The sequence below is a fragment of the Erythrolamprus reginae genome, chromosome 10 (genome assembly GCF_031021105.1).
Source record: "Erythrolamprus reginae isolate rEryReg1 chromosome 10, rEryReg1.hap1, whole genome shotgun sequence".
NCBI classification, from domain to species: domain Eukaryota; kingdom Metazoa; phylum Chordata; class Lepidosauria; order Squamata; family Dipsadidae; genus Erythrolamprus; species Erythrolamprus reginae.
The window spans coordinates 3,918,381-3,931,924 of NC_091959.1; the positions used below are offsets into that span (position 1 = coordinate 3,918,381).

The 13,544-nt window shown below is 45.1% G+C and overlaps 1 protein-coding gene across 1 annotated transcript; it reads right to left on the reverse strand.

Moving 5' to 3' along the window:
• Positions 1 to 1,448: 1,448 nt before the first annotated feature.
• On the reverse strand, positions 1,449 to 12,966 carry FBXO22 (F-box protein 22). Its single transcript, XM_070762264.1, has 7 exons — positions 12,673 to 12,966; positions 11,702 to 11,834; positions 10,912 to 11,008; positions 8,566 to 8,661; positions 6,956 to 7,120; positions 4,941 to 5,100; positions 1,449 to 3,206 (listed from the first exon to the last, which is right to left on the reverse strand). The coding sequence occupies exons 1-7, from the start codon at positions 12,774 to 12,776 to the stop codon at positions 2,783 to 2,785; spliced, it is 1,179 nt and encodes a 392-aa protein (XP_070618365.1). The 5' UTR covers positions 12,777 to 12,966; the 3' UTR covers positions 1,449 to 2,782.
• Between the last annotated feature and the right edge of the window lie 578 nt (positions 12,967 to 13,544).

Here is a 13,544-nt window from a genome sequence, read left to right on the forward strand (position 1 = left end):
AGTATAAGGGCAGACTAGATGGACCAGGAGGTCTTTTTCTGCCGTCAGTCTTCTATGTTTCTATAATGTCTGGCCAAGCCGGAGTAGAGTAATCATTAAGGACGAGGATTGGGGAGACTCAAGTTTTGGGTCCACTTTGGTCCTGGGGGCAACTTACTCTCAGTCCAGTCTACTCACAAAGCTGTTGTTTCATAAAAGGGTTGGGAGACCTTGCAGAGCAGTGACGGTGAACCTTTTTTGGCTTGGGTACCAAAAGGGAGCGGGTGTGTGTGTGTGTGCCCATACCCATAATGGCCATGACAGCATATGCACCAAGACAATTTCCTTGTGTGTCCAATCACACTTGGCCAATAAATTTCTATTCTATTTGCTTGCTGTTATGCCCTTTGAACTGCGGAAGAAAACAATGGCTGCCAACCTGCCTTCCATTGGGGACCAGTATACTGCACGAGTCAAAAAGAGGGCGGTGAAAATATTGACTGACCCCTCGCATCCTGGACATAAACTGTTTCAACTCCCACCCTCAAAACGTGGCTACAGAGCACTGCACACCAAGACAACTAGACACAAGGACAATTTTATCCTGAACGCCATCACTCTGCTAAACAAATTCCTCCCTCAACACTGTTGGGCCTTTTATTAAATCTGCACTTCTATTTCTACCAGTTTTTCTGATCATTCCTATCATCCTTTTCCTCCCACTGAGGACTGTATGACTGTCACTTGTTGCTTGTACCCTTAAGATTTTTATTATTTGTTTCCTCATTGCTCATTTGACCCCATGACAATCCTTAAGTGGCGTACCTCCTGATTCTTGACAAATGTCTCTTTTTCTTTTATGCACACTGAGAGCGTCTGCACCAAGACAAATTCCTTGTGTGTCCAATCACACTTGGCCTATTCTATTCTATTCTATAATGCAATGCCCTCTCCCCCACTCCTGGGCACAACTCCTGTGCTGAACCCCGCACATGTCCACAAGCCTCACGGAAGCCTCCAGACTTCCGGTAGGGCCATTGGGGTGTTTTTCACTCTCCCTAGGGTTTAAGAAAGCCTCCTTCATGTATTCAAAAAACGCACCAACAGCTCCGGAATGAAGTAGGTCATTATAGCTGGTTTTGCAAACGGCATTTCTTCCAGGCATGAAAAGCAGTCGAGTCTGCAACGGCTCCCAAAATGCATCATACGGACATGTGTATTTACCCACAAAGAAACATGGCATTTCCTTCCATTGCGGTTTTCATTTTTTCATGCAAAAGACAAGCACATTTTGGCCAGGAAAAAAAACAACAACAGTCAACACTTCTTGGGCCTTCTGCTTTTGGAGGAAGACAGAAAGAATGTAACTTGAAGTTGAGAGGCGGAAAAATAATAATAATTGTGTATTTAATTCTGTTACCTACTTGCCCAACTTTCCCAGTACAACTTTAGGACACGAAACAAAATCGTAAATGTCTTCAGTAGCTTTAATGTCAGAGAGAAAGCTGAATATCAAGTTAACACCAGCAGTCGTATGATTCTGCTGCCTTTCATCTTTCCTACATTGATAAAAGCATTGGATTCAAGGGTTTGTGGGGTTGGTTTTGTTTTGTTTTTTTGCACAGGAAGAAAAACCTAATCAGATGGTTGTCATTTAGACAGCTCCAGGTCCCGACAATTTATATTTAAAACACTCAACAATAAAATTCAAATCTTCATGTATTTAAGATCCCCAAGAATTATTTTTCTACAGCCAACTAACTTATAATATAAACTATAGCTAGTGAACAAGATAGCCCACCTTACAATCTTGTACCAAGAGAAGCCCAAGAATCCAGACCATCTCAAGCAGAGTAGAGGGAGTCGAAGTCCACAAGTCTTAAAGTTGCCATGTTTGAAGACCTCTGATCTAAAGGATGAATATTCAAGTGTAAACGTGGTTTCAGATTTGATTAGGCCTCCGTGGGCTACTTTGCCTCCTTACCTGAATAGGTGATTTTAAAGACCTGAAGCTTTGCATATCCAGGGCCGAACAATAAAAGACTTTGCCACAGCTTAAGACAGGCCGAGCGCATAGGTTGACTTGTTCAGTAATCCACTAACAGCATGGGGGGAAAAAAAGGATATTATTTTCCGGTATGAAAGCACTGGAACCACCACCATTTGCAACTACTGGAACGAAGTAGACGGAATACTTTCAGTTTCAGAAAACGGGGTTTAAAAGTCTTCTTTTCTTTCCCGAATTTAAGATCATGTCATCGGGGAGTCGACAGGACAAGCCTTCGTTTTTGTTTCAGGAATGATGTGCAGAGAATGGCTTGTTTCTCACAACTAATTGCAGCCTGGTGACAAAGGCCACTGCACAATGGCAGAAGAGAAAAGATAAAGAGAGAGAGAGAGAGAAAGGAAGAGAAAGAGGAGAAAGGGAAAGAGAGAGAAAGAGAGAGGAGAGAAAGGAGAGAGAGAAAGGAAGAGAGAAAAAGAGAGAGGGAGAGAGAGAAAGAGAGAAAGGAGAGAGAGAGAAAGGAAGAGAAAGAGGAGAAAGGGAGAGAGAGAGAGAGGAGAGAAAGGAAGAGAGAGGGAGAGAGAGAAAGGAAGAGAGAGAAAGAGGGAGAGAGAGAAAGAGAAAGAGAGAAAGGAAAAGAAAGAGGAGAAAGGGAAAGAGAAAGAAAAAGAGAGAGGAGAGAAAGGAAGAGAAAGAGGAGAAAAGGGAGAGGAAAAAAGAGAGAGGAGGGAGGGAGGGAGGGAGAGAGAGAGAGAGAGAGAGAGAGAGAGAGAAAGAGAGCAAGGAAGAGAGAGATTTTTAAGCTTGACTGCCTTTAGCTGAACCGAAGTGGAGGAGCGTCATGACGGTGGTGTAGCTGTGCATGAGGTCATCTTTGGTCTCGGGACATTCCCGCAGGACAAAATTCCCCGTCACGATCCTATCGCAGCCGATCTCCCCGTGTCCGAAGAAGCCGAAGAGCGGCACGTTGGGGAAATGCTTTCGGAAAACGTCGGCTTCCAGGTTTGACTTGCGATAAAACTGGCCCCCCCTGCCCACGCAGGCGAACATGAAAGCCAGGCTCTGGTGCTCGGGAATGTTGGCGGCCTTGAGGCGCTGCATGGCCGCTTCGGCTAACTTCTCATCCGTGACATCTTGGTTCAGCAGGACGGAGGCACACTGGATCTGGGCACCACTGAAGGCCAGGCCGACCACGCCACACGACTCGGCAGGCTGCGGGTGGCTGAAAGGGGGGAGGATGGGGGACACACACACAGAAACAGAGTCAGAACCTGACAGGTCACAACCCAACATCACGCCAAAAAGGCCACGCAAAGCAATAGAGGTAATCCTCGACTTACAACCGTTTGATTGAGAGTTGGAAGGGACCTCATGGGCCATCTAGTCCAACCCTCTGCCCAAGCAGGAGACCTTACACCATTTTTGACAGAAGGCAATCCAGTCTCTCCTTGAAATTATTTATTTATTTATTTATTTATTTATGCAATAGCATTTAGACTTACAGTGCTACCCCTACTTATGAACTTAATTCGTTCCGTGACCAGGTTCTTAAGTAGAAAAGTTTGTAAGAAGAAGCAATTTTCCCCATAGGAATCAATGTAAAAGCAAATAATGCATGCGACTGGGGAAACCACCGGGAGGGTGGAGGCCCTGTTTCCTCCCAGGAGATTGCTAGAGAGGCCCCACGGAGGCTTCTCCACGCCTTTTCCGACCCTGTTTCCTCCCAGGAGATTCCTAGAGAGGCCCCACGGAGGCTTCTCCCCGCTTTTTCCGGTTACAGTTTTGAAGGCTCGGGTATGTAAGTGGAAGTTCTTGAGAAGAGGCAAAAAAAATCTTGAATACCTGGTTCTTATCTAAAAAAGTTCGTAAGTAGAGGCATTCTTAGGTAGAGGTACCACTGTATACACCGCTTCACAGTGCTTTACAGCCCTCTCTAAGTGGTTCACAGAGAGTCAGCCTCTTGCCCCCAACAATCTGGGTCCTCATTTTACCGACCTTGGAGGGATGGAAGGCTGAGTCAACCTTGAGCCTACTGAGATACCATCTGCCAAACTGCTGGCAGCCGGTGATCAGCATAAGTAGCTTGCAGGACTGCACTCTAACCACTGCACCACTGAGCCTCCAGGGATGAAGCTCCCACAACTAAGTGCTAAGGAGCTAAGGAGTGTGTTATCTAACGTATGTAAAGGAAGTAACTCAAATAAGGTAAGGGGGGGTGCAAACGGGGTGGGGCGGAGGGGAAAGATGACGAAAGGGCTGCAGCACACAGCCTTAGCACTTCTAATTTTAGACAAACAAATGATAACTTGGCAGAACACGAAGCGTTTTTAAAAGTGGTTCACTGTACAAGCAGTTGCAGAAAGATCTCTGTCTTTCTTCCTTTCTAACTCTAGGCTCAAATGGAAGTGGCCAAATAAGGGGGGGGGGGGGATCTTTTCAGGCAACCTTATCTGCATTGTGAGATTGTGATCCCGCTGTATAGAGCGCTGGTGAGACCACATTTGGAATACTGTGTCCTGTTCTGGAGACCTCACCTACAAAAAGATATGGATCAAATTGAAGGGGTCAAAGACGGGCGACAAAAATGGTGGAAGGTCTTAAGGATAAAACTTATCAGGAAAGACTTCATGAACTCAATCTTTATAGTCTGGAGGACAGAAGGGAAAGGGGGGACATGATCGAAACATTTAAATAGGTGGAAGGGTTAAATAAGGTTCAGGAGGGAAGTGTTTTTAATAGGAAAGTGAACACAAGACGAAGGGGGCACAATCTCCTTATCTCCTTCCTTCCTTCCTTCCTTCCCCCCTCTCCTCTCCTCTCCTTCCCACTGCATATAAGTCTAAGGGCTACTGCTAACAACTGCTTGGCTTAGCAAAACAGAAATCTTGCGCTAAACGGTGGTCGTAAGGCGAGGACCACCTGTAACCCCAGAAAGCCATCAAAACGAAACACCCACGAGGTCAGAGAGAAGATGCTCTCTACGTATCCGCCTGCTAGGATGATGCTTTTTTCGTTCAAGCGATTGACAATTTGGCGGAAAAATCGTGACGATCCCGGCTTCCAGTTGTTGTATCCAAAGAGAAGCATCGCTCTGAGGTCTGGGTTGTTCTTAAGACCTAGAAGTCAAGAAAACAAAAAAAACAAAATTCTAAAACCCCAATTAAACTCAAAAGACAATTCAGCAGCACACATAATAGCCATTCATACTGATTCAAACACATGGTTAAGCTAGGTATATATATTTAGACATGTATATATATATATACTGCTCAAAAAAAAAATAAAGGGAACCCTCAAATAACACATCCTAGATCTGAATGAATGAAATATTATCACTTTGTTCTGTATAAAGTTGAATGTTCACAACAGCAGGTGAAATTGATTGTCAATCAGTGTTGCTTCCTAAGTGGACAGTTTGATTTCACAGATGTTTGATTTACTTGGGAGTTATATTGTGTTGTTTAAGGGTCCCCTTTATTTTTTTGAGCAGTGTATATCTATCTATCTATCTATCTATCTATCTATCTATCTATCTATCTATCTATCTATACCTATCATTATTAGCAAAAATATTTTGCTAATATTTGTGTGTGTGAGTATGAAAACATTTATTTATTTATTTATTTTATTTTATTAGATTTCTTTATTTAATTTAATTTTCTTCTCTTCTCAACTGACTCAGGGTGGCTAACAACATAATACAATACAAAATGTATAGAAATCTAATATTACAATCTGAAAATTTCGAAAACCCCATTATCTTAAAAAAACACAATCACCCACATTCATCCAACTAGGAGCCAGCTCTTACCAGGGATGCCAAATGTCACGTATCCGTTTAGTTTACGAGCTGACTGTTTATCTTTTCTGACCTATTTCCCCTAAAGGGACAGAGCAGCCAGGTACGCATATAAACAAAAGGAGAGATTCCCACCAGCTTTGTTGTTGTCATAACAGCCCTGCAGCAAATTTCTGACCTCTTGAGTACATGATCTTGGAGGGTTTTTGTTTTGCTAAGGCTCTAATCATACGTTTTGTTTGGGGCGAACTTCACCAGCGGTTTTAACCTTTTACATATCGGAATACAGAGAGCCCAGCCAAGTAACCGGCCAACAACACATAGAGTTATGAATAAAAAGGTCTCAGCATTTCTTCCCAGTTATAAAAACCCTGCAAAAACTTCGGGAACTAGCTGTGGTTTACAGGGAGATGCATAAAGTTGGATAAGAAAATGGTTGATTTATGTTTATTGTGTGTGTTCGCTGGAGGAGGGATCTTTGCCCTTTCACTTAGCCGTGTCTGGTGGTGAAGGGTGGGAAAATATATTCTTTATTTATTTGTATCTCGCTTTTATTATTTATTTCTGTAAATAACTCAAAGTGGTGAATATGGAGCCGGGGGCATCGCAATGCAGGTTACTTCAGCTAACTGCTAGCTGTAGTAGTTCAGCAGTTCAAATCGCTCAAGGTTGACTCAGCCTTCCGTCATTCCAAGGTGGGTAAAATGAGGACCCAGATTGTTGGGGGCAAGAGGCCAATTCTATCAACCACTTAGAGAGGGCTGTAAAAGCTCTATGAAGCGGTGTAGAAGTCTAAATGCTCTTCCTTCCTTCTTCCCTTCCTTCCTTCTTCCCTTCCTTCCTTTCCTTCCTTCCTTCTTCCCTTCCCTCCCTCCCTCTTTCCCTGTGAGTTACAATGCAGCATTGCAGGCTAACTTTGCTCACACCACTTATATGCCACCACATCATTCCATCTAAATCACAACCTTCCAACAGACTGTGAAAAATATATTCCCACGTTGCTCCGTTTAAGCCAGCGTTTGTCAGCCGTATCAACTTTTACAATCTTGTGAATTACCCCTGGGAAATAAAACCCAACACCGGGATAGCTTTTTTAAAAAAGAAAAAAAGAAGGAGAAGCGAGAGTTCAAAGAGAGCCCCCCCAAAGAGCCCCCCCCCCTGCTTCAGCTTGCCTGCTTCAGCAAACTGTTCTTCGTCCAGGGTTTGCCTCTTCGGGTCTTTATAAAAATGGAAGGTCTGAATCTTCACCCCATCGATTTTGGGGAAGAGCAGAGCGAAGCCGGCATCTCCTTCTTCAACCTCCACGGGACGATCGCGGCCGGAGCCTTTGGGAGTAACTGAAAAGTGACGTTCAGCACAGTTAAAAGGGTTCGTCTCGTTTCCAAGGCAGCAATAATCATTTTTTGAAACCCGCTCTCGTTTCCCAGAAGTAGCATAAAAGCAAAGCGCAGGCCATTCAATTGTGAAGCATCTTCCTGATTTGTTTTATCATGTATTTATTTAGATTTATAAGCTGCCCCTGTACTGATGGACTAAGGGTGGTATACAACAATAAAACCAGACACAAAACCCCAAATATTAGAAAACATTCATCCATCTGTCATTCATTGCTACTGGCTGGAGCAGAACGTTGTCGCTCAACGGCCCCAGGCCTTGTTTTTAAAGCTTTTCGGAAGGCCAGGAGGGTGGGGGCGGTGCGAATCTCTGGGGGGAGTTAATTTCAGAGGACTGGAGCTGCTACAGAGAAGGCCCTCCTCTGCGGTCCCGCCAGTCAGCATTCCTTGGCTGACTGGACCTGGAGACGGCCAACTCTGTGTGAGCTAATCGGTCACCAGGTACGGCTTTAAGGTGATAGCCCACACCTTAAATTGTGTTCAGAGACCGATCGGAAGCCAGTGCAGCTCACAGAGTGATGGAGTTATATGGGTGTATTCTTTGATGGTTTTTAAAAGTAGTCCTTGACTTAGAACATAGGAACATAAGAAGAGCCAAGCTGAATCAGGCCAAAGCCCATCGAGTCCAGCATTCTGTGTCACACAGTGGCCCCCTAATTGTCCAGGGGGATCTTGAGCAGAAAGGGAAGGCAAGACCCTCCCTTTCCTTTGACCCCCAACAAATGGGACCCAAGGGAATCCTGCCTGCCTCAACCAACATAGAGGCGGCACTTGGACATCTGTTTCAATAACCAAATTTTGGTTACGACCAAAATTGAGGGGGGGGGGTGCATTTTAGTTGGTAAGTGAAGCTTTTGTTAAGTGGACTTGGCAATTATGGATATGTGGATAATTGTGGATATAGTCTTTTGGTTCATTTTGAGAACCAGGGATCTTCTAGGAATCCTCAGGAACTTAGGCAGGACTTGTGAACACCTGAGAATGGTTTCCATTCTAATCATCTTCTTTTAATGAGTCCATAATCCCTTCTTGGATGCAGTCTGGGCAACTGAATGGAGCTGAAGGTTTACTGGCCCGTTGCCCTTCCTGTCACCAATGTGGAGTTTTATTCAGCAGATATATTCCCATTGTGCCCAGGGAGAGAGAAATATCTGCCTTTACTTAGGATTGAGCTCACAGCCTCCCGATTGTGAGGCAAGAGCTCCACCTCTAGGCCAGGGCACCACTACAGTTTCCATTCTAACCAGAAGTCCAAATTCCAGGTTTATTTGCAATTAATTTTACAGGATGTCGCTTCCTTTAAGTGGGTGGAAAGACAACTTTGAACGTATAGCCAGACCGAGTGGAAAAACTCAGGGAGCTTATTTCGTCGAGCGGGTTCTCCTTACCTACAACTCCAGGTGCCACAAGACCAAGCACTTGGCATCGTGTGGGGAGCAGTTTTTCCAAGGCAGCAGCAATTTCTTTACCATATCTTCGCCGTGCTACAATTACAATGAAAAAAAACCCAGTTAGTCCAAGTTCCCGCAGGACCAATAATAACCTTGGGAGCAGCATCCAAGGGGGCATTTGCCCAAGTTCGCCTGGTGCACCAGTTGCGACCCTATTTGGACCGGGAGTCACTGCTCAGTCACTCATGCCCTCATCACCTCAAGGCTCGACTACTGTAACGCTCTCTACATGGGGCTACCTTTGAAAAGTGTTCGGAAACTTCAGATCGTGCAGAATGCAGCTGCGAGAGCAATCATGGGCTTTCCCAAATATGCCCATGTTACACCAACACTCCGCAGTCTGCATTGGTTGCCGATCAGTCACAATTCAAAGTGTTGGTCATTACCTATAAAGCCCTTCATGGCACCGGACCAGGGTATCTACAAGACCGCCTTCTGCCACACGAATCCCAGCGACCGGTTAGGTCCCACAGAGTGGGCCTTCTCCGGGTCCCGTCAACAAAACAATGTCGTTTGGCGGGGCCCAGGGGAAGAGCCTTCTCTGTGGCGGCCCCGGCCCTCTGGAACCAACTCCCCCCAGAGATTAGAAATGCCCCCACCCTCCTTGCCTTTCGTAAACTCCTTAAACCCCACCTCTGTCGTCAAGCGTGGGGGGAACTGAGACATCTCCCCCTGCCTATGTAATTCTAGTGCATGATATGACTGTATGTATGTTTGTTATATTGGGGTTTCCTGCTTTTAGATTTTAAATGTGTAATTGTTATCTTAGATTTTTTAATTATTAGATTTGTTAATATATATTGTTTTTGTTGCTGTTGTGAGCCGCCCCGAGTCTGCGGAGAGGGGCGGCATACAAATCTAATAAATCAAATCAATCAAATCCAGTTTTTCAAAATACGAGGGTCGCCCAGAAAGCAATGCACCACATTTTTTCCCCTCAGCCTACAGTAATGGTGTGAATGATGTTTCTTTTACACTCCCTATTTTTCTATGTAATTCTGTCCCATTCTATGGCCTTTCTCAAGCGAGACACAAGGGCATTGATGCCCTGTCAGTGCCACTCCTAGTTCTAATGGCCTCACCCTCTGTTCTTCTGTTCTATTCTTCTAATGGCCTCACCCTCTATGCCCAGCGACTAACCGTACTTCTGTCAACTGCAATTCTCCATAAATTGTACACAAATATTTGTGAAGGTTCCCAACAGTTTCTTTCTCCTTAGTGAGAAATTCAATTTGGAGTCCCAGAAATTTGGGAGTTGAAGTCCATACTTTAAAGTTGCCAAGTTTGAAAAATACTGCTCTGTAGGATTCTTCCAGGGATACACATTCCTGCTCTGGCAACTGGCAAATAACAAGAGATTCTGATAAATGAAAGAGTTCAATTACTTTAGGCCAACTAAATCTATAGACCAGAGTCAAAGCCCAGGGGCTGAATCCTGCCCCTCTGGGTGCTTAGATCGGGCTCACAGGGCTGTCCTGGAAAGAGCAAAGCAGTGTTTCCCAACCTTGGCAACTGGAAGATATCTGGACTTCAACTCCCAGAAGTCCCCAGCCAGCGAAGGACTGGCCTACAGTGGTTCTGCCAGTAAAAATATGCTCCCAAGCTCCATTTTCAGCTGCCGTGGCCTTCTGAAACTGTCTGCCCGAGAAAACGGAGCTCCATTTTCACTGGCAGAGGGCTGCAGGAGGCCATGGCAGCCAAAAATGGAACTTGGGAGCATGTTTTCACTGGCAGAGTCCTTGGGCCGCTACAGGTGATCCCGATAGGAGAGACAGCGAATCCCCCAAGGTGAAACACAACCCTGATGTGGCCCGTACACCGCCCATTCTTTTCTTCTTTACTTTTTTCTTCTTCTTCCCTTTTTTTCTTTCTTTTCTTCGTAAGTTTGTATGTCCATTGATTGTTTTGTCTTTCTACCTTGGCTTATCGTCCAAACACACGATTATTGTTTATGTAATTTGCCATGTTTTAACTGTCAACTGTCATCATATGTTTTTTATGTATTTATTGTATATTTGTAAATAAAAACTTATTTAAAAAAAGAAAGAAACGGAGTTTGACACCCCTGCTATAGACCCATGTCGACCCTCTTTGTTACTATCAAACAATCCTTTGCCAAAGTTTGTCTAATGAAATCATGACAGAGCAGAGAGCTCCCTTCAAAGCTATCATTTTTATCTCCGGAATCCAAACAGTCCAATCAAAAGACTGTTTCCTTGTGTATAAATCAATGGCTAAGAACACAGCTCGCTGAGGAGGGAATCAATATCGTTGGCCACTTACCTTTCTTCATACTAAAGTTAGCAATCTCTCTTTTTTCAGAGAACACCTCTGTATCTGATATTATATATAACACTGCCTGGGGGAGGACTTGAACGTTCTGTAATATAAACGCAAAACACAACGTGATGGACAACAGATAGTCAAACATAAGGAACTTGTATATGAAAAACAAGCACAACTACAAATACCACTTGGGGTCCTTAGTGCTCTTGAATGAGCTTGATTAACTTGGTTAACTTGCCAACGTTTCATTACCGGACTAGGTAATATCATCAGTATTCTGACGGTGTTGATGGTGCTGTGATGGTGATCGTCAGATACTGATCATGTTCCTAAGTTGGGTAATGAAATGTCTGCAAGAAAACCAGCAAGTTAGAGAGCACCAAAGATCTTAGAGGTCAACCTGCACTGCAGATATTTCTTCAACTGGAACCAAATTAAATTTGAGTAAACTTGACTCCTTCTTGACTTGTCAATCATTTGTATCTATTATATTGTTTTTGTTATTGTTGTGAGCCGCCCCGAGTCTTCGGAGAGGGGCGGCATACAAATCTTATAAATTATTATTATTATTATTATTGGGGGGAAAAGATGTCATTGCACAGTCAAAGGATTGTTTCTTAACAATCGTTATTGTTTAGGGGGAAAAAAGAATACAAAATGTGATAATTTAACATACAGTAACAAAGTTTTGCCAAACTGATGAGGTTTCAAAATTGCAACTGTAAGAACGAAGCTCAACAACAAGAGGCAAAGACCTTGCTTTGGTCCATCTGTCCAAACCGCTTACCTCAATGTCTCTTGCCAACACAGGGACCAGGACATGGCTGTTGGATGGGCCTGGTTCCAGGGCAGAGATCCAGGCGATACTCTGTTGTGTTCGAAGGATTCTGCGGGAACACTCCCGCCACAATTGGCACACACTGTAACAGAAATATATAGAGATAAATGATAGAGACAGATGACATAGATGGAACCTATGGACCAACTGTCTCAGGAGATTCATATTCCCCCCACTTTACCAGCCTCTGCAAAGCTGGTAGGCCTGGGACCGTTGATGTGGTTTATTAATGAATGTTTTTATTGTTTTAGGAACAGGTTTTATATGTTGGAAACTGCTCAGAGTCCTTTGGGAGTTGGGCGGCATATAAATATGTTTAATAAATAAAGAAATAAAAAATAGATACAGATAGATAGATAGACAAATGACAGAGACATAGATGACAGAGAGATGATAGATGGAGATAGATAAGACAGACAGACAGACAGAGGACAGATAAATATTGATGGATAGAGATATAGAGGGGGAATAGATAGATATAGATGGATAGATAGAGGATAGATGGATAGAGGATAGATAGATATAGGTGGATAGAGGATAGAGACAAATGATACAGATAAATTGATAAGAGACAAATGACAGACAGATCGTTGGCTAGAGACATGATAGATTGGATGGATGGATATGAGACAGAGACAGATAAATAGATGATGGATAGATTAGATAGGTCAATGAATCGCAATGTGTTGGGGGAGGGGACATATGCAGCCGGCAGGCCGGGGGGGGGCGGGGCGGGGGCTCCTTGGCCTCCCAGGGGTATCATCTGCTCCCTTCGGGCTTCGAGCTGCCTCCGCCACCAGACTGCCCTCCCCCGTCCGCCCGCTTCTCTCGGTGGCTACGACCACCCGCTCCCCCCCCCCCCAGGACGGCTCCTCTCTCGCGGCTCTTCGGGGTCCGCTGGCGGCCCTTGGGCTGCTCACCAGGCGGCCCGCAGGAGGGCCTTGGTGGGCAGGAAGCCGAGGATCCGCTCCACCACCTCGGCGAGGCTGCTCAGCACGTAGCCGGCCTTGGGCTCGGGCTCCATGACAACCGCAGACCCCGCGAGCCAACCCCGAAAAAGCGCTCGCAGAGGGTCCCCGGAAGTTCCGGCGCTCTACTGACGCCATCGGCGACGCGACACTCTCCGTTGCCGTGGAGACAGAAGCGCAGGTGAGGAAGGCACTCGGAAACGCGCCCTCGGTCGCCAGTGAGCGAGGGTAGTCGCTCTAGCCTTCGCCCTCTCTATGAAGAACAGTCTCGCTTACATTGCGAAGTTGGAAACGGGACTCGGAAGAACGAAATCTTACCGACTTTCATTGCTTTTTCTTTAGCTCTATGAACTCACAGCTTGAGGTCAAAGGGGAGACCATAGAGCTAAAATACAGATAGCCCTCGACTAACAACAGTTCATTTAGGGACCAAAGTTAGGCCACCGTTTTTCATACTTAGCGACCGTTCCCACACCCCCATTTAAAACTGAGTGACATGATCCCCTTTCTGCAGCCTGTGCAGAAGTTGGTGATAAATTACCAGCTTGCCACACTATCTGTAGAAGGCCTGATGTTTATGGGAACTTGGGAAGGGCGATTTTCATGGGGGAACAGATGCAGCCACAAAGCATTCTTTTGAGAGGTTCAAGGCCATCCTATGCCCACCCACCTGTGTGCAAGCGGAAGGAGGTCTTGCCACGCTGACACATTCTGAGTGGGCAACGTGACAAGTTTGTGGGTGGGGACGTGAACTTTCAACTGGGTGGGAAAATCAGATCCACGTTTCCCAGTGTGGATGCCAGGATGGCTCCTGGCCTCTGGCA